General features: G+C 47.6%; 1 protein-coding gene across 1 annotated transcript; it reads left to right on the top strand.

Annotated features, from left to right (window-relative positions):
- The first annotated feature begins 1,925 nt into the window (after positions 1-1,925).
- On the top strand, positions 1,926-24,434 carry Slc10a6 (solute carrier family 10 member 6). Its single transcript, XM_051170559.1, is given in 8 exon segments — positions 1,926-2,669; positions 11,453-11,571; positions 12,437-12,525; positions 18,869-19,044; positions 22,558-22,715; positions 24,173-24,296; positions 24,298-24,330; positions 24,332-24,434. Coding segments are annotated over 8 exon segments (1,143 nt in total). The 5' UTR covers positions 1,926-2,328.
- Positions 24,435-25,780: the final 1,346 nt, after the last annotated feature.

Genomic DNA, 25,780 nt, shown 5'->3' with positions numbered 1-25,780 from the left:
TATTGCACCAGGGAGCACATCTTGCCTGGTAGGTGGTTATTGTGGCTTGAACATGCCCATAGTTGGGTGATGCTGGTGACAGCTTTTCTCACCCTGTGCAGCACTTTCAGGCACTGTCGGATGCTGGGTGTGGTGGCACACGCTTTTAATCCCAGCACTCAGGAGGCAGAGGCGGGTGGATCTCTGTGAGTTCGAGGCCAGCCTGGCCTACAAAGAGAGTCTAGAACAGAGAAGTTGACACAGAGAAACCCTGTCTTGAAAAACAAGGGGCTGGAGACATGGCTCAGAGGCTAAGAGCACTGGCAGTTCTCCCAAAGGTCCTGAGTACAATTCCCAGAAACCAGATGGTGGCTCACAACTGACTGTAAAGAGATCTGGTGCCTTCTTCTGGCCTGCTCACTCACTTGAAGAGGGAATATTGTATACATAAAACAAACAAACAAACAAACAACTCAGTGTTCAACATCCAGTATTCACTCACGATCTTCTGGGCTTTTCCAAAGGGCTTGGGTGAGTCACCTCAGCTCCACCCTCTGCAGCACACAGCCTGTCTTCTAAGTTCTAGCCAGCTCTGCTCCACTGTGCCTGGCCCCATGGGACCGGAGTCTTGAAAATGCTGGGGTCTTCTTCTGTAACTGGGCTGCACTTCCACTAATAGCCTCTCCTGGGCTCTCTTCATAGCGCCTTCATGTTGCCCCAACTTCTCTGCATGACCCTTCAACCCTGGGGCTTTAACGGCCACTGAGGCGGCACCTTCACCAACAGCCTCTCCTGGCCTCTCACAGTGCCAAGCCTCAGCTGCTCTCCATGACCCCTTCATGCCTTCAAAACTGGTGCCACCTGGGTGACTCTGACACTACCAAGTTCAGCCACCAAAGGAGATATAACTTGGCTGCTTCTGGACCACAGTTTCTTTGTGCTGACCCCGAGGAAATTCTTCCCAGAACATTTCACTTCGACCACACTCGTCTCTCCTTTTTTTTTTTTTTTTTTGAGACAGGGTTTCTCTGTGTAGCCTTGGTTGTCCTGGACTTACTTTGTAGACCAGGCTGGCCTCAAACTCACAGCGATCCGCCTGCCTCTGCCTCCCAAGTGCTGGGATTAAAGGCGTGCGCCACCACGCCTGGCTTGACACTGGTCTCTTCTTAATCACAGTTGGCTCTTTGGTTCCAGCTGACCAGAACCACAGACTCTTCACATAAAGGCCCAGAAGAATCTCTGCTTCCTTCTGACCCCTCGCCCGCCAGGCCTCTGTCGCTCACGCTGCTCTTGGCACTCTTACCTTCCAAGCTCCCACAGAACAGCCCGGGAGTTCTTACTTCTCAGTGGATTTTCTAGCCTAAAGTTCTAAACTCATCCATAATACGTCCCCCAAACAGCAGGTCGGGTCTGCTGTCAGCGGGGAGAGGGTGGCAGCTGATGGTTTTGAAATTTTGTCCTCGTGTGGTTTCCCCCTCAGACATGGTTAGCACAGAGGGCCACTGGGCACTGACTGAGTCAGAAGTGGCCCTCAGACATACATCTATCTGCATGATTCTCCGACGTCGTCACTAGGTGGCCCAAGGGCGTGTGTCTCAAAGCAGACTTAAGTCTCCAAAAGAAAGTGACAGCTCTCTTGAATTATGTTGGGAGAGAAACGGGTTTCCACATGTTTTATGAGACATAACCAAGTGCTCAATTCCATCTTGTTCTTGCAGGTGTTTAATTATCAGCTTTAGACACAAAGTCCCCAGAGAAATAACAGAAGAAAAAGAAGAAAGAAAGAAAGGGGTGGGGGTGGGGGGGGAAGGCCAATTTAAAGTCTCTGGAAAATATCCTCTGCCTCTTTGACATTTTCCAGAACGGCCTTGCTTCACTTTAACATCTAAGCGCTGAGAGGCGGGGCTCCGTCACAGCTGCCTTTGCTTTCCCCGACTTAGTCACTCAGTCCACACAACAAGGCATCCCAGTTGTTTGAAAGCCCTGCTGAATTTGGAGAAATTATGTCCTGGCATCTGGCCTACTTCCCTAGAACACGATGTGATAATACTGTCAACGTGGGCCAGCCGTTCCCCTCGACACGTTGGTCTCATTCCCAGAAGAGACTGGAGAGCCCGTTTGCCGTACTTTTGCTCGGTTTCCGGCCTGAGCGCATTTCTTTTGTGGCGGAGTCCCCAGTGAATAACCTGATCAGATTAGCGTGAACCATGTGGTTGGCCAATAGCGACGGGAAGGGCTCTTCACGTGCTGCTCTTTCAAGTTATTAGGAAACGTGTCCGGATAGACCTGCCCAGCGCTTGCTGCCGACGTCCCTCTGTCTTCCTGCTGTCTAATTCAGGAGACGATGAGATGAACGACACGGAGCAAGGACTGCCCGCGGGGATGGAGGGACGCGGGAACCTGAGGCTTGTTTCCACAGTGGGGTCAGCTGTGATGGTGGCTCTGGTCATGTTCTCCTTCGGATGTTCTGTGGAGATGCAGAAGCTTTGGCTACACCTGAGAAGACCCTGGGGCATTGCGGTGGGACTCCTTTGCCAGTTTGGGATCATGCCTCTGACGGCCTATGTGCTAGCCGTTGGCTTCTCTCTGAGGCCGTTCCAAGCTATTGCCGTCCTCATCATGGGGAGCTGCCCTGGGGGCACCGTCTCCAATGTCCTCACCTTTTGGGTTGATGGAGATATGGATCTCAGGTAAGTCACGGTAGGGAAGCTTTGCATAGTTTCCCTGCCTGTGTCTGGGAGTTAGGGGCACGTCTGTGCTTTTTTTAAAAAAGCCTCAGAATCTCCGGCTACCTCTGAGTGGAAAGCACCTACAAACATCACCGGGACTTGGGCCATCTCGTTGAGCACCAAATTCCCTCTGCTGTGATCAGCTTTTGCTTTCAATAGCTTTTTCTCCTCTGTCTTTTTCTTTTCTTTTCTCCCCCGAGACAGGGTTTCTCTGTGTTAGCCTCGGCGGTCCTGAACTCACTTGGCAGACCAGGCTGGCCTCGAACCCACAGAGATCCACCAACCTCTGCCTTTGCACCGCTGCGCCCGGCTCTCATCAGGTTTTTCTACCCTGCGTCGTGGGACTTGGTTTGCACGCAGCACTGGCCTTTCCTACGCATGGACCCATTTCACACGCCCTGGCCTCTCGAACAGTAACTTCCCAGGACAGGAGCACAGCTAATGACAGTGGTGGTGGTGGTAGTGAGAGATGGCGCTTTTCTTTTTGTCTCTTTTGGCCCACGTTGCTCACAGAAGGTGTTTGCAGAATATCCTTCTGTGAAGCAATGTTTTAGGTGCCTGCATGGAGGACTTTGGGGCGTCTGACACACAGGACTGACTTGATTTAGGGAGCACGTGGAGCTTCCCGGATGATAAACGCCTTCTTGCCTTTGCCTCCTTTAGGCTGGAGCCAGAGCTTTTATTTCTACTTGCAGGGTAGATAAGTACTTCAGGAAAAATGAAACCTTATCCTCTATTCACATTCTAACAAGGGTGAATGAATCACACAATTTTGGGGTCAAATGTTTCGATGGGAAACAGAGTAGCATTTGAAGAAAGAATAGATGAGTGAGTATTGGGGGGAAACGGAGAGTTGATGGTCTGTATAGATTTTTTGCTTATAAATGCACTTTTAGATCCTGCCTAGAGAAAACACTCCATGTAGACTTACATTTTTGCGTGTGCATGCCATGTATGACGAATGAATGAATGAATCAATGAGTCAGACCCGCTGACTAAAAAGGGGGAGTTGACCTCAGCGAGCCAGCCTCAAGCTTGGTTTCTAGCTCTCTTGCTCGCACTGAAATGTTTCGTGTAGCGAACAGATTTCACCTGTACATTTTAATGGGCGCATACCACACAGGCAAGTAATCCATTTTTGTATGGTAATGCCTTATAGTCACTCACTTAATGAGAGACTCTAAAAATTATTGATAATTTTTTTTTATCTCCACTCGTATGTCACTACTTGGAGTTCAAAGAGGTTGCCTATTAATACTCACATGTCGGTGACGGCACTGGGCCCGGAGGACTTCTGGAAAGAAAGGAAACTAGTGTTCATAGGTAGCGGGGAGGTCTCGGCTTCACCGCCTCTCCTGACCTTTTATTACTCTGAGAAAATGATTCTGTTAAGTAGTTACAAAGAGGAGAGCAGGGCTCACAGGGATTTCACATCTGGCTCACATCAGTTTGTAACTTCAGAAGTTTTTTTCCATGACATTTGGCAACACAGCTGCGTCATTGTTTGGAGTATGAGCAGAAACCTTCAACAGTGTTTTGAAACACTTCTGTTCTGGGAAAGAGACTATTTATTGCCTGCAGCCCTGATTCCTCGGCATCGCCATGGAAACACCAATGGACAGAATGTGTGTGGAAGATAAAGTCCATTTTGTTTTTTGTTGGCTTTTTTTTTTTTTCTTTTGAGACAGGGTTTCAGGCTGGGCGTGGTGGTGCACGCCTTTAATCCCAGCACTCAGGAGGCAAAGGCAGGTGGATCGCTGTGAGTTTGAGGCCAGCCTGGTCTACAAAGCCAGTCTAGAACAGCCAAGGCTAACATAGAGAGACCCTATCTTGAAAAACCAAAAAACAAAAAGAGACAAGGTTTCTCTGTGTAGCCTTGGCTGTCTTGGACTCACTTTGTCGTAGAGCAGGCTGGCCTCGAACTCACCACCGCCTGGCTCCAGAAGTGAAAAAAAAAAAAAAGAGATTTATTTATTTATTTAGTATACAGTGCCCTCTCTGCATGTACACCTGAAGGCCAGGCTAGAAGAGGGTATCAGATCACATGACAGATGGTTGTGAGCCACCATGTGCTTGCTGGGAATTGAACTCAGGACCTCTGGATGAGCAGTCAGTGCTCTTAACCTCTGAGCCATCTCTCCATCGAAAGAGGTGAAATTTTAAAGTGGGTACTAAAAGTTAGATTTTAAAAGCTCATGGATATATAACAAAGCTAATGCTTTAAATCTCAAGGAAAATTTTCTTTTCTTCTTTTTATAATTTTAAAAAATATTTTTATTTAGTTTTAATTTATGTGCATTGGTGTGAGGGTGTCAGATCTTGGAATTACAGACAGTTGTGAGCAGCCATGTGGGGGCTGGGAATTGAACTCAGGACCTTTGGAAGAGCAGGTAGTGCTCTTAACCACTGAGCCATCTCTCCAGCTCATCAAGGAAAATTTTCAAATAGAATATTTTGTCTTGAGGAGTGAAGCGACGTCCATATTCAGTACATTGCCAGCAAAACTCACAGTGCAGAAAGCCCAGTGGCCAGTCACTGACAGGCATGCTGCCCACGACGGAGATCTAAGTGAGTTTATTCTCACATCTCTCCTTTACAAGTGGGGAAACTGAGGCAAAGCTCTTAGAGATGATCCCAAGTGTGGTCTTGTTGCTTTAACTCTTCATCTGCTCCTCATGTGGTTTCTCGTGTGTCCATCTCAAGCAGGGGTTTCAGACTTGATAAGTCTCTACACGCCGAGCAGGACAATGCCAGCTCCCCTCCTTCTGCCCTCTCCCCCCCCCCCCCCCCCCCCCAGTTCCCTCAACGCACTGCCATCTCACCCTCTTGCTGAACTGTGTGATATTCTGGCTTCCTGTCATCCTCCTCTGTTGCTTCCTCGGGTCAGGTCCTAGTGAATCCTTTCATGGACAATAGCTGTAACGTCACTAGTGTTCGCTCCACACACACTGTCGCTGTGATCATTTTGTTGTAAATAAAGAAAGCAGACTCTAGCTGAGGGTCCTTTTTTGTTATTGTTGTTGTTGGTTTGTTTTTTGTTTTTTTTCCAAGATAGGGTTGCTCTGTGTAGCCTTGGCTGTTCTGGACTCACTTTGTAGACCAGGCTGGCCTCGAACTCTGCCTCCGGAGTGCTGGGATTAAAGGCATGTGCCATCATGCCCAGCCCCCCCTTTATTAAACAGTGAACTTAATTGATGCTGTTTGGTATTTGAGAAAGTAGGGCTTCCCAAGCCCCTCCCCTTCGTCTGAGGGTCTGGGATGGAAACCGGAAGGGGAGATGCTCGGTGTATGGGGACTGACTTAGGCTAGGAACTTTCTCTTCTGTTCATGTTCTCACTGGGGTTGGGTGGCCCGGGGCGTCTTACTGCTTGGAGGTCATGAGGTGTGTCACTCAGCTGTTGTTGCCAGATTCCTTGTCATACCAGGATGTGAGTTTGACAAAGTGGTCATTGAGGGCAATGCCAATGACTTTGACCCGGGAGCACTGTTCACAACCTTGAGTGTCATCACATACACAGGATGAGGACCCTTCTGGCTCTACCCTTCAAGGGGACCCCAGCCTTCTCCGTGATGGTGAAGACGCCAGTGGATTTCAAGATGTGCTTGGCACCAGCATCACTCGATTTGATGTTGCAGGGTCTCACTCCTGGACGATGGAGATGGCTTTTCCGTTGATCACTGAGTTCCTGTCCTCAGCCTTGACTGTACGGGGCTCTTCCTGTGAATGGAATCACACTGACGCATGCAGACCCTGTAGCTGAGGTCACCAGTGGGATCAATGTCCACTTTTCCAGGGATGAAGACAGCCCTGGTGACCAGGCGCCCAGTACGACCCAATCAGTTCCTCCTCACCTTTACCCATGGTGTCTCTCTCTGTTGAGACCGGTGCTACGTGACATGTGGCTCTTCCTGCAAAGAGGAGGAACAGAGTCTGGCCTCCATTCTTGTAATTAGAAATTATAACACTCCTGTCACAGGGTTGTGTCATATGTGCACAGATTCGTAGCACTTACTGAATTAGTCAGGTCTCCAGATTTGTTTCCCATCAACCCCTTAGATGCAAGTGTTCACTAAACACATCCTGGGTTTCTCACTCCTGTCGTCAAATTCCAGGGTTAGCAGCCTGATCTGTCTCCTCCAGTCATGGTATGGTTCTCCTTAATTCTTCTAGAAAGAAATTGGCTGGCTGATTAGTACAAAAAGTTTAGACACCCTGTACCAGGGCTCGGCTGAGCAGCCAAGCTGCTCTTTGCTGGACCCTTTTGGGTGGTCAGGGGGCGGGGGTGGGGTTAGTTAGCTGTGGACTGATCTCGGATGGCTTCAACTGGGAGACAACTCCATTACTGTCCACATGTGCTGTCTCTATCTGTCTGTGTCTCTATCTCTGTGTTTCTGTCTCTGTCTGTGTCTCTCTAGCTCTCTGTGTGTGTTTAGCTTGGACTAATCACTTGGCACAGTCCACCAACCCACCTATTATCTACAAGGCAGGCAATAGGGCATAGTGTCTGCTCCAGGAACTGAGCACCTTGGAGCCATTGATCTCACTGTACCTGAGTTTCAATATTTGTTCTGTCGTGTTGTGAGACAGGATCTCATGTAGCCCAGGCTGGACCTCAAGCTCAATTCATAGCTACAGACTTCTTTAACATGCTAACCCTCCTGCTTCTGCCTCCCAAGTACTAGAATCACAGGCACGGGCAGCGTCATGGCTCCCAGTCCCCATGTTGGTAAAGGACTCTCTGAGGTTCTTTTATCTTTAAGTCATTACAAAATACACACAATAAAATGTGGCACTTGATCAAAATTAAGTAGCATTAAGAACATTCACATCGTTGCATAGCCAGTCTGCCTTATTTCTCATATTTGGCCTGTCAGTTGGCCTCCTCCCCCCTTCTTGCTTTGTTTTGAGATAGGGTTTCTCTGTGTAGCCTTGGCTGTCCCGGACTAGCCTTGTAGACCAGGCTGGTCTTGAAATCATGGAGATCTACCTGCCTCTGCCTCCCAAGTACTGGGGTTACAGGCGTGTGCCACCATGCCGGGCTCTCGGTTGTCTTATATATGTGACCCACGTGGTATTTGTCTTTTGGGAGTCCGGCTACGTAAGCAATTGTAACACCTGTGGGCTCATCCTCCTCAGAGCATCCTGTTAGCATTCCTTTTCTGTCTGATGCTGAGTGGCCCTGCTTTGCCTGTCCACTCCCCACTGGCCATGGAGTTGTTTCGTCCTTTTGTTTCTTGCTTTGTGGCAAGGTCTTGCTATGTAGTCCTGGCTGGCCTGGAACTCAGTATGGCAGTCAGGCCACACTGGATTCTCCTGTGTCTGTCTTCCTGAATCCTGACATTACTGGCTTGTGCCACCTTCTGACTACTATAAATCATGTGGCACGGAATGGGTATACAGCTGTTTGTGCCCTTGCTTTCAGCTTTCCAGTTTGGATGTAAGCTTGAGTAGATCCACGCAGATGTTTTATAACCACCACAGGAAAGGGGTGAGAAAGGAAGTATAAAACCCAAGCTCTCCTTCCCCTACATACAGTTTCTTTTGAGATGGTCTAAGTGTGCGGCACTGGCTGCCCTAAGCTCACTGTGTAGACCAGGCTGGCCTCAAATTCATAAGGAGACCGCCTTTGTCTCCTGAGTGTCCTACCCTCATTTTAATATTTCATCTGAAACTATCTGATGGGGCTGCCCATCCTCTGTCCCCTAATGCCAAATAAGTAACGTCTTAGGTACCTGTTGGAAGGCCTTGCGACAATGCCACTTGCCAGGCTCACTTACCAGGTGCGCCAGTTACTTTTGAGGCTTTGTTCATGTATGCTCAGTGCCAGGCTGATGGTGGCAGGGCCTTGATAAATGTGAGTGACACAGTGACAGCATTGCCAGCATTACTACAAAAACTGTCCCCCAAAATGAAAGCTGTTTGTTAATGCAACCCAGGATGGCTTACACGGCCTGTGGATATCTGTAGGGAGGGTATCCACTGAGGATGTTTGTGTATCGTCAGTTACAGAAAAAGGATTCTGGACAGCAGTGGTGGTGTCCGTGTAGCTCAGTGGGCAGCTGTGGCCCATGATGTTCTCTTGAGCTTTCCTTCCATTTTTATGTGTGTTTATTTTGAGACAGGTCTCATGTAGCCCAGGCTGGCGTCAACCTTGAAGTAGCAAAGGATGACCTTGAACTTGCGATCCTTTTCCTTCCCCTCTGCGTTCTGACAGGAGTGTATCCTCATGCCTGGTTTCCTCCTCTGAACTGAAGTTCTTGATCCTTGGCAGAGACTGGAGAAATAGCGTGTGGTTCTTCAGGACCGAGCCGGCCTTGGGCACTCCAGGTTTTTGGAGAGATAGCTGAGAAGCAAAGCAAAAACAAAAACAAAACAAAACAACAAAACAAAAACCACAAAACCATGAGAGTTTGAGGCACAAATGTGGCACATAGCACCTAGTGCTCAGTAAATGCTCTCTGTCCTAGCTGGAGGCAGTCCAGGGGAACGTCTCTGTGTGGGTAGAGAGAGTCAGGCTGTGAACTCTGCTAGGTTGGTTCCTATGGATGTGATTTTATGGCACCCTGGGGTGCATTTGGCTAACCAGATTGTTTTTTCTTTTTAGCTAGAAACAGTTTTGGGCATCGGAGTTCTTGATTTTTATGGGCTTAAAATTAAAATACCATTTGAGTAACTTAAGCCCCAGTGGCAGAATGTTGTTGAGTGCCTTCTAGAGGAATGTGTGGCTCTGCCGCTTCCTGGCTGTGAGGGAGTTCAGGATCTTCCTGTTTGCCCAGTCTTGTTGAACCTGTCTCATTCTCTGCAATAGCTGTGGGTGGTGCCACTCTTTCTTTGTGCGAGTGGAATCTTGTTCTGTTGAAGTCAGATAAAGCCAGGGATTTCCACTATGTGAACAGTGGAGGGAACCGGCTAGCCACATCTTCTGTTGATGCCACAGAGGATGTTGGGAGCTCTTGGCAGGCACTTGGAGGGCGTGGCTTCCCACTGTACCTACCTCATGTAGTTTCTGCTTCTCCAGCTTGGTTGGTGTTTACAGCAGTTGGCAGCAGTTTACAGCAGTTCTCTTGCCTTCTGCAACCACCATTATATGTATCATGGGATCAGATGATTCGATGGAGCTTGGGGACAGCAGCCCTGGGAAGCAAGGTTTCGCCACCAGCGAGACACTGACCCTTGGCTTTTATGGCGAGAAATCTCACCCTCTTGTTGCTAGAGCCAAAACCACATGGGAGTGGTGTGAAGCATTCCACAGTCCGAGATTAAAGATGCAGTGTGGAATTCTTTCCAGGGCTTGGTAAACAGAGAGCCAAGGCCTACAGCATGGGTCAAGCATGTGGAAAACTTTCCTAGCTACCGTCTCCATGGGAACAGGCTTGAGAGTGTCGGCAAATGCTGGTCTTCTAGCTTAGCAGGAAGACTTCTTTGGTGTTGGGGATTGACCCCATAGCCTACTCAGAAGATGATAAAATGCTTCTAGGCTTTATTTTTTATTTTTATTTTTAAAAAGACATGTTTATTTATTATGTATACAGTGCTCTGCCTGTATGTACACTTGCAGGACAAAAAGAAGGCATCAAATTGGATTGTAGATGGTTGTGAGCCACCATGTGGTTGCTGGGAATTGAACTCAGGACCTCTGGAAGAGCAGTCACTGATCTTAACCTCTGAGCCATCTCTCCAGCCCTGCTTTTAGGTTTCATATGTGGTAAAGATATGCAATTTTTTTTAGAAGAAAAAGTTTGAAAAGGAAAATTTGTGGAAACACTGATCCTAATTTTTTTTGTTTTTGTTTTTGAGCCAGGGTTTCACTGTGTACCCTTGGCTGTCCTGTAACTCTCTCTGTAGACCAGGCTGGCCATGAACTCCTAGAGATCCACTTGCCTCTGCCTCTCAAGTTCTGGGATTAAAGGTGTGTACCACTACCACCACTCATAGGCTTGACCCTAATTTTTTTTTTTAATATTTATTTATTATTGTTATGTATACAGTGCTCTGCCTGCATGTACACCTGCAGACCAGAAGAGGGCATCAGATCTCATTATAGATGGTTGTGAGCCACCATGTGGTTGCTGGGAATTGAACTCAGGACCTCTGGAGGAGCAGTCAAGTGCTCTTAACCTCTGAGCCATCTCTCCAGCCCCCCCCTTTTTTTTGTTATGGAGGCAATTTAATTAAAACAGCTTGGCGTTTGTTTAGGGGAAAAAAACAAAAAAACAAAATTATGTACCACAGGTTAGATTAGAGTTTTCCAAAAATATTTGAATAAGCTTGGGCATTTAATTAATACATGGCAAAGGAGGCACTTCAGTTTAATTAGAAAAGTGTATTTATGCACTTGCCTCTCAAAACAAAATAGTTTCACATCTTATATCATATAAAATAAAAACTTAAAATGAGTTAAAATATAAACCTGAATATAATATCAAGCCCTAAAGAAGTTAAGTGTAGGAGTGACGGCGTAACGTGTCCAGGAGGACATCTTCACAAGGACAGGAAGCTTAGAGGCCATCAAAGAACAGACTCCCTTTTTTTTTTTTTTTTTTTTTTTTTTTTTTGAGTTAGGGTCTTACTATGTCATACTGACTGGCTTGGAACTCAGTGTGTAGACCAGGCTAGCCCCACACTCACAGCGATCCGCCTGCCTCTGCCTCCTGAGTGCTGAGATGAAAGGCTTGCGCCACCACGTCTGGGTTCTTAGTTTCTGGCTTTCCTTCCTAAGCAAGCCCTTCCGGTTTACTTTCAGCGTCACCATGACGACCTGTTCTACGGTGGCCGCCCTGGGAATGATGCCGCTCTGCCTCTACCTCTACACTTGGTCCTGGACTCCTACAAAGAACCTTGCCATTCCGTATCAGAACATAGGTCTGTATGGGGCTTGTGCAACTGAGTGGAGACGGGGATAGATACAGGTAACAGGTCACTGCAAATCTCTCCGTGTGGCTTTTAGCATGACCTCAACCAACCCTATCGGCTTCTACTTCTAGTTGTACTTCTGTGCTTCCAGGGTTGGTGGGGGGTCGGGGGTGGGGAGTGGGGTGTGGGGGTGGGGGGTTAAGCAACCAGGTGAAGATCATTCGGTGCAGAGTTGAGATTCTAACTCAGGAGTCTGGCTCTACACGCCCGGACTCTTAACCCCTATGCGCTAGTTTTGGTTGGTGTGTTGAAATATCCAAGGAGGGTGTTTATGAAGGCAGTTTACTGAGCTCACAACGCATCTTGCATGATGTGTCTCACAATGGCTAGGTGTCCACACAGCATGGTGCACGCTTTTATGAGCCCCCCAACCCTCCCCTCCCCGCTAGAAATTTCACAGACTTAGAGGGACCATTTTTATTTCTAACTACTATATTTCTGTTGTCTCTAAACTTCCTGTGATTGGTTGCTGGAGGCTTCTGAGAGAAATGGTGGTCCAGGTGTGGTGGCATTTATTAATAGCCTATACTCTACAATAATTGTCTTTCAGCCTGGTGTGACGGTGCACGCCTTTAATCCTAGCACTTGGGAGGCAGAGGCAGGCAGATCTCTGTGAATTTGAGGCCAGCCTGGTCTACAACGCAAGTCTAGGACACCCAAGGATACACATAGAAACCCTGTCTTGAAAAACAAAACAACAAAACAAAAAAATTGTCTTTCAAAGCTGTTAACTAATCAAAATAAAACTTGCTGGGAAGGAAGGAGGCATTAGGGGGAGAGGGAACAATGTCTGATGGATTTTCTTTCTCTTTAGGAATTACCCTTGTGTCCCTGATCGTTCCTGTGGCTGCCGGTGTCTATGTGAATCACAGGTGGCCAAAGCAAGCAAAAGTCATTCTTAAGGTCAGCAACAACCCTCCCCCGCACAGCACATCACCAGACACAGACACTAAAAGGCAGAACCAATAAGCTGTCCCAGTATAGCTTCTTTCCTGTCCTTCGGCTGCGAGCCTAGCTCTGTGGCTACCATTGGCCCACACAGGTTTGTGGCACCGTGGAAAACATGATGTTCCTAGTGACAGAAACACTAGGACCTGGCATGGGCTGATATGGACAGGACCTTTCCCTCCCCTAGCCTAAGTGCCTGCAAGACGAAGCTTCTCCCTGCAGTGAGCACAATGGAGCCCCAGTGTGTGGGACAGGGGTGGCTTCTTCGCACAGGATGAAGGGCTGTCTTGCCAAAGCACTCCCAGGCACACAGCACTAGAGTTATAATTGCTATACACAAGCAAGGGCTGCTGACCTCATGAGTGACACAGGGTGAATGAAATCATCCCCAAAGTGCTGAGGGGCGGCCATGGAGTGGTGGGAACCCAAGCATCCTACCTTCCCTGCCTTTGCAGTGCTGTCTTTTGTCTGCTTGACAAACAAGTAAGTGTCTTTGCCCAATGGCTTTTAAAATTGCTCCAGAAGACAGAAGTGTTTTGCTCCTTTCTTCAAAGTGGAAAAAGAATCTCAGCTGTATTTTTACATATATAAAAAGAAATGAGTGTTTGGGGGTTACGTGACGGTTCAGCAAAAGATGTCTGCTCATTTCAGCTTGGGGTTTATGGTTTGGCCCAGTTTAACCTCATTCCCTTGACTGGCTGCTCTCACAGTTGAACAATGCCCGTTGTTCCTCCAGTGAGAGCAAGAGAGGAGGTGAGGGAGGCTGTGTGTGTGTGTGTGTGTGTGTGTGTGTGTGTCATGGGTGGCTTGTGCACTGCTAGACTCTTTTACTCTCTCTGGGCTGTACTCATGGGACAAAACGCTTTCCTTCCCACACTTGTCACTGTCACTTTAAAAGGAGAACATTCCTAGTGGGAAATGTTTACAGAACATGAGGACAGTGCGATTATGGAAACTTTCAAGTGCTTGGTCATTAGTTAATTTTCTTAAAAAGGCATTAAATTAGGACAACAATTAAAACTACCCCCAAAACAGCCTTTCTGTGTCCTTGAGATTTTTGTCAGGGTCAGTGGAGAAACCAGATACATTTCCTCTGTATGTCAGTTTTGTTATCTGTAGTGAATAGGTTTAAAAACTCCATTTTTGGGTTGGGCAGGGAGGCAGATGCTTGCAATCCCAGCACTTGGGGCATGGAGGCAGGAGGAGGTCTCCACTACATAATCAAGCCCCACCTGGGCCACACGTGACTCTGTTGTCCTCCCACCACCAAATAAATTCAGCAATTCTCTGAGATTTATGCTAAAATGTATTAAATAATATGCATATGCTAGAGTCTACAGTTTAATGATTATTTTAGTGTTCTTATTTATTTGGAGGCAGAGACTCGCTGGGTAGCATGAGGCTCAAACCTGTGGTCCAACTGTTTCAGCTTTACAAAATGCTAAAATCAGGGCCTTGTGCCAATAGGCCTGATACAATGCATCCTGCCCTATCCTCAGGTTCCGGTCTCACACACTTTCCTGGTATCATCTTCTGAAGGATTTTAAACTTTGCCTTTGCTTTTGATAGAGGGAGGGACTTTGACAGCGAGAGCTTTGTGTGGCTCAGCATTCTCACTGGGCTGGGGTCCACGCGGCCCTGTGTTTAAGCCCATCCTCCGATGTATGATACATTTCTTATTTTATTTGTACATTAGTTATCTTTGTATAATTGTGGCAGCGTGCTTGACTTGAGCAACTTAAAAAAAGGGTGAAGCAGGCTCGATCATCATTCTGCCTGTGTTTGTGTTCACTGAGCTCTGTGTTCTGGGTCTGTTTAAGGTGGCACATCATTGATGCAGGAATGTGTGATGGCAAGCGAGCTGGTCACCTCCCAGCAGACAGCGGCAGAGAGGCCGAGAGGCAAGCACCAGGAACACAGCCTTCCAGGGACCTGCACCCCAGTGACCTACATAGCTAGTCCTTGCTTCCCTAAGTTTTCAGGACCTTTGAAAACAGTGCTACCAACTGGCTATGGAGGCTTTAACACGAACATGTAGGGGTGTCTCCTCTTCAAACCTAATACTTTGTTTCCACTTTCTTTAGTGTTCCTTCCTGTCTGAATCATTTCAAGTCAAGACTGATACTGTAACCAGGTCATCTTCCACAGATAGAGTCTCCTGTCCCCAAGAGACCGATGGGTGCTTGCTAAGATCCAAATTGCTCTAAGCATTCTGTGATCTCAGTTCAGAAGTTAGAATCTTTTGGATTGAGTGATTGATTGATTGAGACAGAGGGCGAGGTTTTATATGTAGCTTCGGTTGTCTTGGACCCAGGCTGGCCTGGCACTTGTGGTGGGTCCTCCTGCCTTGGCCTCCTGACTACTGGGGTTGTAGGTATGTGCTACAGTTCCCAGCCGGATGTTTCTTCATTAAATCACAAAAAAATAAGATACAGTATTCAGGTGAGAGAGGACTGAGCATTTCTGTTCTTAATGCCAGCTCAGCCTGTCTAGTGGAAATGGGTATGCTTTGGCTTTGGTCAGGAGAGGCAGGGGGCTAAGTCATAGGATGTGATTGGTGGCTCAGAGGGTGACAGTGAGGTAGATTGTCAGGATAGTCCATAAACAGTAGTTACCAGAAAGAGGCCTTTGGTGTTTGGGGGGAGGGGAGGGTGACATCTGGTACTATCATTTGCTCTTCTGAGATGACAGGTTTGGTCCAGTGTGTGAGCTGAAGATCCTGGGACCGGCTACAAGGTAATCGTGTCCTGAAGATGCCCTGTAGAGGAGTGTTAGTCAGCACATGCTGCTCTGGCAAGAGATCACACCCGAAGGCCTATGTCATCCCACTGGAATAGATATGCCTTTAATGCAGGAGACAGAGGCAAACGGATCTGAGTTCAAGGCCAGCCTGGTGAAGAACAAGCATCAGGTAAAGAAAAGCTTAGGTCTAGGAGTGATGATACAAGCCTTTAATCCCAAATGAAGGTAAAGTTAGTTTGTAGAAGGAAGCGCCCACATTTAAAAGTGATGTGTAATTGAGTGGCAGAAAAGGTGACGCATCAGAGAAGATTTGACAGAATAGGATATGCCCAACTCTCCAGAAGAGAGGAAAGGGAAGCTACTTAAGAGGCAGCTTTTCAGAGAGAGAGAGTAGACAGTTTTACCAGGACAGTAACAGAGAGATGGGTTGCAGAGAGAGAACTCAGGTGAAGACAGAATGAGCCAGAGAATGAGAAGAAGCCAGGAGATTAGAGCAGATGGCTGAGTTAGTCTGAGGCCAAGCAGAGCAATTTTGGGCCAAGAGAAGCCAGATTAAATAAGTCTTCTGGGAGAGGAGTTTGAGCCAGAACAGCTGAGTCGAACCGGCCAGCCCAGAGCTCAGAAAGAATAAGTAAGGGTGAGCTTATTCAGCAGTAATTCTCAGAGGCTGGAAACATTCTAGGCCTAGATTAGATTGCACAGAGGCCAGGAGCTTCCAGGACTAGGCCTAGGTTAGCAGACAGAGGCAGTCAGCCTCCCAGACAACAGTTGAGCCAGGAGAATAAAAGTTAAAGTTTACAATATCCCTCTTGGAAGGTGTGAGTAGAGGCCTGAGAGGCTGAGTTAGCCCCTATGAGGATGCACGGCCATGTGGAGCCTGGCACCCCAAGGTCTTCCACACACACAGTTCACCACTCTCTTCTCTGCTCATAAGGCTGTGACGCCAACTGTCATGAGACCTCAGCCCAGCTGAGCGATGCCACTGCTCCTGTCTCCTTCAGCGTGAGCTGGATGGACTCTGCCTTATAACGCACCGAGTTGAGTGTTTTGTCATAGCACCAGGGATGGACAAAGACAGGGTGCATCGTTAGGGTCTGGCTGTTGTATAAGCTCATCTTATTTATGAAAGCCACGTCTGCTGGCTTGCTTCTCTGCATGAAGGGGAACTACAATGGTGCTAAAATAAGAAGGCTTACCATTCGGCTCAAGCCACTACCTTCTTACAGACTCTTGTGGAGCTGGGTTTTTTCTAGATACAGCAGTCCCCCTATTCAGCCTTTCTCTCTGGGTTCAGGCATCTCAGGTAGACTATAGAATAAAGATATTAAAGCTGGGCGTGGTGGCGCACGCCTTTAATCCCAGCACTCGGGAGGCAGAGGCAGGCAGATCCCTGTGAGTTCAAGGCCAGCCTCGTCTACAAAGTGAGTCCAGGACAGCCAAGATAACATAGAGAAATCATGTCTTCAAAAACCAAAACCAAAACAAACAACAACAACAAAAAGTATTAGATGAGAAAATTCCGGAAGCAAATGACTCGTTTATTTTAAATTGCACAGCACTGTACTTAGTTTGATGAAATCTTGCACTCTCCTGATTATGACATGAGTCGTCCCTTCATCTTGCCAGTCACATCAGACTGTAAATGCTGTGGTGATATGACACCAGACCCATGTTCTAAAAGCACTCCAGGAGCCTTGACCATGGCCGTCGGGTCAGTGAGATCCTTCCTAGACCAGAAGATCTTAGAGGAGTCATCGACACCAGCACCTAATTAGCTTTGTCAACTTGACACAGTCTAGTATGATCTGATCTGAGAGACTCTGCAGAGGAGTTTCCCCGATCAGATTGGCCTTTGGCCATGTCTGTGGGGTTAGTGTTATGGAATGATGCAGGAGGGCCCAGACCACTGTGGGCGGCGTCATCCCTAGGCAGATACTCCTGGGCTTTATAAGAGAGTTAGCTCGGCTGGGAGAGGGAGCTGTAGGGGTCCAGCTCCCTGGAGGTTTCATATGCTCTGGTAGATGGCCCTACATGCTGGCAGCTGTAACTGGCTAGCTCAGAGAGGCAGAGAAAGCACCCAGCTGACCTTCCTACTCCACACATCTCCCAGAAGGGAAAAAAGCCTCTTCTCCTTCTCCATGCTGTCTTAAATACCCTGCAAACTGAATGCCCCTCCTTTCCACTTCCTGTGCATCTCTCCATCCATCCTCCAGAGTTCCTATGTTTTCCGCTCCCATGTTCACTTTCTGACAACTGGTTTCTTACTCTGCCTCTTGACCCACGGTTAACTTTATTTAATCCTGTTTACAGAAAGCTCTTGGGTTAAGGGTGTGTGCTAGGTCTGAGCCACACCACGGCTAGGAACAGGCTTTTCCAGTACACAGTCTCAGAGTTCATAGTATGATCAAATATGCCCCAACAGGAGGAAATGGGAGTGGATTTGGTATACATGCATGAACTACTCAGAAAAGAATAAAAAGTAAGATTAGTTAAAAAATATCTTAAAGTCAGCTGGACCCTGTGGCACATGCCTGTCATTCCAGCACTCGGGAGGCAGAGGCAGGCAGATCTCTGTGAGTTCGAGGCCAACCTTGTCTACAAAGGGAGTTCAGGACAGCCAGGGCTACACAGAGAAACCCTGTCTCGAAAAACCAAACTAGATAAGTAATGTATATATTTTTGGAAAAGAAAGCCAGCTCAGCAGGAGGCTGAGAGCAAGCTAGCAAGCTGCACTTTCCTGTGATCCCTGCCTCCCGTTCTTGCTCGACTTCCTTCAGTGTTGGACGTTGGACTGGAACCTGGAGATGTAAGCCAAATGAACTCTTTTCTCCTGTAAGGTGCTTTTAGTTAGGGTGTTTTATCACACACACACACACACACACACACACACACAGAGAGAGAGAGAGAGAGAGAGAGAGAGAGAGAGAGAGAGAGAGAGAGAGAGAACTAGGATGTATCGACGTTAGCTAATCTAGGCATCTTTCATTATTTCTATTATTTACTATTTATTATTATTTATTTATTTATTTTGGTTTTTCAAGACAGGGTTTCTCTGTGCAGCCTTGGCTGTCCTGGACTCCTTTTGTAGACCAGGCTGGCCTCGAACACACAATGATCTGCCTGCCTCTGCCTCCCGAGTGCTGGGATTAAAGGCGTGCGCCACCACGCCTGGCGCTGTTTATTATTTATAAGCACTAAGTCTGTGTGTGTTTCGTGCCATTGTACACTGTTCCCGATCAGGGACAGCTCATGCATTACTTCATTCTTTGTTAATCACTCCATCATAGTTACACCTGCACAGCAGGAGCATATCCTGAGCGTTACACACGATCCAGCATTTACTATATCTGATTTCAGGAACTCACCGGGCATTTGCGGAGCATAGCCCCCCTGTGCATAAGGGAAGGAAGGGGGACTTTAACAGGAAATCCGATGAGCCAACGTCTGTGTTCCCCTAAAACTTGCAATGTTTAGGCCTTTGCCACCTGTGCTGAGCTTAGCGTCGTGGAGGGACCCTCCCGTTGCTCACATGCACTTACCTTGTGCTTTGCTGTAGGTCGGGGCTGTGGCTGCTGGCATTCTCCTTCTGATGGTAGCAGTGACTAGTGTGGTCCTGGCAAAGGGATGGGGTGTCCATGATGTCACTCTCATCGTCATCAGCTTTATTTTTCCTTTGGTCGGCCATGTCATGGGCTTCCTGCTGGCATTCTTCACCCACCAGTCTTGGCAAAGGTACAGTCACATAAAGTGTGTATGTGTGTGTGTGTGTGCACGTGTGTGCGTGTGTGGGCGCGCGCGCTTTTGTGTGCTTGTGCGCATGCGCTTGTCTCTGCCCGTGTGTGTGTGTGTGTGTGTGTGTGTGTGTGTGTGTGTGTGTGTGTGCGCGCGCGCGAGCGCGCGCGCGCGTGGTGCTCGCGCTTATGTATATACATCTGAAGATTAGATTTTTAGACCTGTATATGTGAGACACCTGTTTGATTTTTGCCAGGCTCCGTAAGCTTTCCTGAGGTACATGTTCTGAACGCTGCCATGGCAGGCTCTACTGGTGGTGTCAGGAAACAGGAAGCATCTCGGTTGTGGTCAGGAAACTCAGCGGGAAGAAGGCAAGGAGTTTGTGGTGGTAACTCTTCAAAAGCCAAAAGCCTCGTGGATAAGGCTCGTGTTATCGAGAGCTACTATTTCTGTGATGAAACACCGTGGCCAAAAGCAACCTGGGGAGGAAAGGGTTTATTTGGCTGACACTTCCACGTCACCGTTCATCACTGAAGGAAGTCAGGACAAGAATTCAGAGTGGGAACCTGGAGGCAGGAGCTGATTCAGAGACTGTGGAGGGGTCTCGCTGACTGGCTGGCTCTCCATGGCTTGCTCCTCAGCCTGCTTTCTTTCTTTTTTTCTTTTTCTTTTTTCCTTTTGATTTTTGGAGACAGGGTTCCTCTGCTTTAGTCCTGACTGTCCTGGACTTGCTTTGTAGGTCAGGCTGGCCTCCAACTCACAAAGATCCACCAGCCTCTGCCTCCCACGTGCTGGGATTAAAGGTGTGGGCCACCACCACCTGGCTCAGCCTGATTTCTTATAGAATCCAGGACCACCTGCCCAGGGGCGGGACCATCCATAATGGACTGGGCCCATTAATCACCAATTAAAAAAAAAAAAAAGTGCCTCAGGATTGATTACAGCCAGATCTTACAGAGGCGTTTTCTTAACTGAGGTTCCCCTCCGTTCAGACAACTCCAGCTTGTGTCTAGTTGACATAAAACTAGTCATCTGAGTTATACTTTATGAAGCTGGGATTAGGGCTTTGGTATCTTATGCTGGTCTCTGAACAGTTCAAGGCCAGCCAGGATGATATCACAAGGGCCTGTGTCAACTCAATATAGAGGTCATCGTAGGGCTTGAGTAAATTTCAAAAGAGAAAGTCCTTGTTCATTGTGCCAGAATTTTAAAGAGTTACTCATAGTAAATAACATTTAATAGGCATTTGTCTTAAATGTTATCATTTGGATTGGGGTGTGCCTTTCATAAATTTTGTAGATTATTTAAAAAAAAAACAAATCCCATGATGGCATTGTGTGTCATGAGATTAATGCAGTCATATAATAATAAGGGGGGCGGGAGATGATGACAAAAACTGGCATAGACTTTCTGACCGGCAATTTGGCGTTGCATTAACAGCCTTATGTGTGCTTATGGTTGCTGACTCAGCACTTTCACTTTGAGAACAGGGTCTTGCTGTGTAGCCCTGGTGGCCTTGAGCCTCTTGAGTGATGGGATTAAAGGTGTGTTGTCCCCACACTCTGAAGTAATCTGTTCTCTATCAGACGTACACATGAATGTTGACGTAAGATGCTAATTACAGTGCCTGTTACCAGAGGCAAAATGGAAAGAATTTAAGTATCACCTAACAATAGGGACACGTTTATCTACGAACATGTATGTGCTGGGTACAAAGCCTCAGTCTCAATATGTCGGACAACACTTCAGAGCTAAATTTTAGTTTAAAAATTTTGATTTCTACTCTGTTGGGGTGGGGGAAGCAAAGAGAATGTGAAAAAATACTGGGGAAAAACGGGCAATTTTGAGCAGGGGAGTTGAGGCTGATTTTAATTCTTTTGTATCATGTGTGTGTGTGTATGTGTGTGTGTGTGTGTGTGTGTGTGTGTATGTCCTGCTTTTTAAAACAAAATCTCAAATGTTTGATTTTACCAATAAATATTTGGGAGCCAGATGCTGGCCATAGAAGCCTGCCAGCTCAGAGAGGCATAGAAAGCACCAGCTGAAGTCCCAAAAGGGAGGCTCATTGCCCACGCTGTCTCATAAAAAACCCCTCAAACTTGGCGTCCCTCCCTTCTACCCCTGTGTGTCTCTCTCCGTCCCTCTGACTTCCTTTTACTTTCTATTGTTTTTCTCCCTGTGTTCACTTCCTGTCAACTGGTTGCTTGCTCTGCCACTTGACCTAGGGTTGACTTCATTTAATCCTGTTCACGATCCTCAAGCAGGAAACTCTTGGGTTAACGTTGTGTCCTAGGGCTGAGCCATACCACAACTAGAAACAGGTTTTCCAGTAAACAACACAATCTTGGGTTCACAGTGTGATCAAACGTCACGCAACACCTGGGAGTAGCATGTTTTTCAGTAAGCGGATTTATTTTTACATCAGAGAGTAGTACAGGAAAGCGGCTGGATCCTAAAGGCCGGTTGGGGAGGCTTAGGTTGGTCTTACATGGTTCCCACTCCACCAGGGAACGTGGAGCCTTGCACGAACACTGGGTGAGGCCCTACCTTGTCTCTCCGGCTTTCTCCTTGTGGCAATCTGACAGGTGGCCATGATTTTCCTGCCAAAGAGCAAGTCCTTCAGAGAGGGTCAGGAATGTCACCAAGTTCTTCGAGCTAGAAAGCGGGTATGTTTGGATTTGAACCTGGGTTTGTTTCCAAGGCTGACAGTTAGGAGCACGGACTGCTAAGTGATGAAGGCCGCAAGTCCCTTATAGATTGAAGACTAATGGGGTGGCTCAGGCCGCCCTCGAAGCCCCTGCCGTTGCTCCTTTCTCTCTCATTTGTTGTCTCCTGGTAAGATTCATTTCATTTTCTGCAATCAAAAAAACCAAAAACCAAAAACCAAACAACAACAACAACAACAACAACAACAACAACAACAAACAAAAAACAAACAAACAGAAAACCAAACAAACCAACAGCTGTAAGAAGTAGAAAATGAGGGAAATTTATTATTGAACTTTTTCACGGAAAGCAACCTTTTCTGACATTTGTTTTTCATGAGTTTTTGGTGCCTCTGACTCAGTTTCCCATTCTTGCTTTCTCCAGTCCTCCTCTGTGTGTGGACTGGCTTGAAGGACAAGAAGCCACACTCACACTTGTGCTTCCCACTTTCTTCGCAGGTGCTCCCTCACACTGACTGTTGCATGCCTCATACTGTGGCTGCATGCCTCTGCAAAGCTTTCTGGAGCCACTTCTGTCACCTGGCCTAGTCTTCTGGCCCTGGTCACTGCTGCACATAGGTTTTCTGGTGTGCCTCCTGTCCTTTTACCTAGATTCCTTGGCCGAGGGTCTGAGGTCCTATTCTACAGGGCATCCTCGCCATGTACACACACGAGGGCCCCAGGAATGTCACGAACATATCCTTTTAACCGCCCGAGCCCGTAGCTTGTATTTGCCACTTATTCAAAGGGAATACCCGAGGATCATTCCTTTTGCTGGCTCGCAGCTCTTGACTGTTGTTACTGCCAGGTGCAGGACAATCTCCATAGAGACGGGAGCTCAGAACGTGCAGCTGTGCATCGCCATGCTGCAGCTGTCCTTCACTGCTGAGCACCTGGGCCAGCTGTTGAACTTCGCGTTTGCCTTCGGACTCTTCCAAGTGCTGCATGGGCTGCTCATTGTCGCAGGTGCGTGAACTCCCTCTGCGTACCAGTGACCGATGATGTATTAACGTTTTTTAAAGCCAACTTTGCATGTGATATATTTTTAGCTTCATATATCTGGGGGCCATAAAGTATAAAGCCAGGGTACCTTCAATGCAATAGGTGTTTCACAGAAAATATTTTAAAAAGCCACTGTCCCAAACCATCACCAGGGCATTTCTGTCCTGTCTCACACTCAGATCCTTGAGCTTCTCCAAATGCTCAGTTGCTTCCGTGCTGCAGAGACTAAAACTTGGGCCAAGTGGCTGCAAACACAAACCATAACACACACACACACACACACACACACACACACACACACACACACACACGTGTAGACTCGGTGAGATTTTTATGCACGCATGGACCTACACATCCTCCTCTCCTATCTGCTCAGCTACATACGCATTACTGTGGGGGGGGGGTAAATCCTCTTGTACGGAAGGGTAAGTTGCAAGAAGGTTGAACACACACATGTACATGCACATTTATTTATTTTGGCCTTGGAAGAGACTCTGAGTAAGGTTAGTGGTTACTGATAAAATTGATTATACACTGTATGCTGTGCCCAAAAGCGAGAGAGAGAGAGAGAGAGAGAGAGAGAGAGAGAGAGAGAGAGAGAGAGAGAGAGAGACAGAGACAGACAGAGAGACAGAAAGACAGAGACAGAGAGACAGAGAGGCCATAATGGTGAGGGAGGCACGTCAGCTAGAGGTACCTATATACATGCTATCCTATTCTACTTGCTTAGGTAGGCTGTACATATTTCACCTGTGCACAGGTGCAGAGAGAGAGAGAGAGAGAGAGAGAGAGAGAGAGAGAGAGAGAGAGAGAGAGAGAGAGGGAATATGCAGGGGCCAAAGCTATACAAACCCCCAAACTGTGTCCCCAATGAAGTACTCTCCGTAAACACTGCCCCGCGCTGGGCCTCACATGTTCAAATACATGAGCCCATGGAGCACACTCTCATACAAACCGTCACCCACACCGATTATCTTATGCTCGCGGGCTAACAACAGCGATGTAAGGAACACTTGGGGTTGGGGGCTTCCCATGGGGTACAGGAAATGTTTCTATTAGAACAAACTCCCGGTTCTGGGCCCAGAGATTCAGAGACACGTCATGCTGTGCTTCTTTGCAGCTATAACCTAGCACTCAGGCAAGTACTTGATACACAGTAAGCACCCCACAAGAGTTTGTTGACTGAGTGAGTAATCTCTGAGAGATCTGGCGAATGAATCCCATCTCTAGATAGGAAGAGCCATTCTGATATACTCCACCCTGTCATTCCATAGCTTTCTCCTCACACTTCCTTCTTCCATGCTTCCGTGCGTACACGATGCAAGGTGAGACTCTCTCCGGAAGCACGGACGAGTGTGCAGTGCCCCTGGGCTGTACTCTTCGCTAAAGTGATTTTCAATGCTGTTCGTTTTTACACCTAGCGTATCAGGCATATAAGAGGTGGCAGAAGCACAAACACAGGAGGCAGCACCCAGAGCGCCCGGACGTCTGCAGCATGAGGAAGCCCAGAGAGACCAGTGCCTTCCTGGAGGAAGGTGATGAAGCCACTGGGGCCAGTGAAGCCAGAGCAGCACCCCAGGGCTGACCAGCCACATTCCTTCATGTGAAGAGCGGGGGACCCGGGCCGACGTGGTCCTCCATCTTCCTCAGGGGTCAGTGAAGCCCACGTGCAGCTGGCAGTGAGCAGTAGGCATCTATCTCCCTGCGAAGCTGGCCTCCTGTGGTGGATCTTAACCCAAGAGAGAGAGAGAGAGAGCACCCTGTAGAGAAGACGTCACTCATCCTGCAGGACAGAGCGTCCATGCGGCTTCATAACTTGAGGAAGATGCTTCGGAGAACTAGGGAAGAGACACTAAGAGAAGATTAGCTTCAATGATGTGATTCCTAAGGGATGAAGCATCTGTTAGTTTTGCTTATGTGTGTAATGCAAGCGGGCTAGTTCTTTCTGCTAAGAGCAACAGACCCCTGCTAAGAGCAAGAACCCGGATCTTCAAAACAGAGACACAGGCGCTTGCCCTGAATCTCCGAAACATCAGAGACGCATGCGCATCTCTCCAGTGTTCAGTGCACCAAATCACCTAAAAGGCCTCAGAACATCTTTACACAGCTGCTTTACCTTCCTCATTTTTAAGAGCAGCGGCTGCACCCAAGTGTTGTGTTACATAGGACTGCAATTTATTCAGCTCATTTTTCGGAGGGAGTCTTTACACCCGCCCAGCGCCCGGCTGCTGTGAACCGTTGGCCTCACGTTACCCCTGTGGGCTCCTTCCTGCAGCTCTAGTGCGCAGGCCCATTGCACCTCTAAATCTTGAACAGATCGCTGTGTCTCAGAAGGGTTTTGTTGCTCACCCTCAACAATCTAAGAAATGATTTATCGTTTCTGACTTTGTGAAAACGTCTCATTAAAATTATGAGTTCAAAATTATGAACTAGAACATTTTTAAAATTTTTTATTTTTTAAAAATAATTTATTCAGATCACGTCCCGATTGTTATCCCCTCACTCGTATCTCCCCGCTCTCTGCCTCCACTCGAACTAGAACGTTTTTATGTTCATTTCCTTCTCTGTTTGTTTGTCCCCCCTGCCCCCCCCCCCTTTTTTCCCCTGTGACATTTTTCTTTTGCCTTTTTTGAAGACATTCTAGCTCAGGGCGTCTTTAAGCTTTTAAAAATCTCCCTGCCTCAGCTTCACCAGTTGCAGTATGAGCCACAGTTCTGGCTGCTCTACTCTTTGATGGTGGCAGCTGGGTCCTTGTCCTGAGTGTTGTCTCTGCTCTCTTAGCTTTTGGCTTCCTATGCCTTTTGCTGCAGAGATTTATGTTTTTCATACACCTTAGCTTTGCCAGCCTTTTAGAAAATGTTGGGTTTTGTTTGTTTGTTTTTGTTTTTGTTTTTCCAGATAGGGTTTCTCTGTGTAGCCTTGGCTGTCCTGGACTCACTTTGTAGACCAGGCTGGCCTCGAACTCACAGCGATCCGCCTGCGAGTGCTGGGATTAAAGGCGTGCGCCACCACCGCCAGCTTGTACTGTA

This window comes from Acomys russatus, chromosome 28 (genome assembly GCF_903995435.1).
Source record: "Acomys russatus chromosome 28, mAcoRus1.1, whole genome shotgun sequence".
NCBI lineage: Eukaryota > Metazoa > Chordata > Mammalia > Rodentia > Muridae > Acomys > Acomys russatus.
Note: the sequence above shows the minus strand (reverse complement) of the source record. Positions and strands in the feature narration are given on the sequence as shown.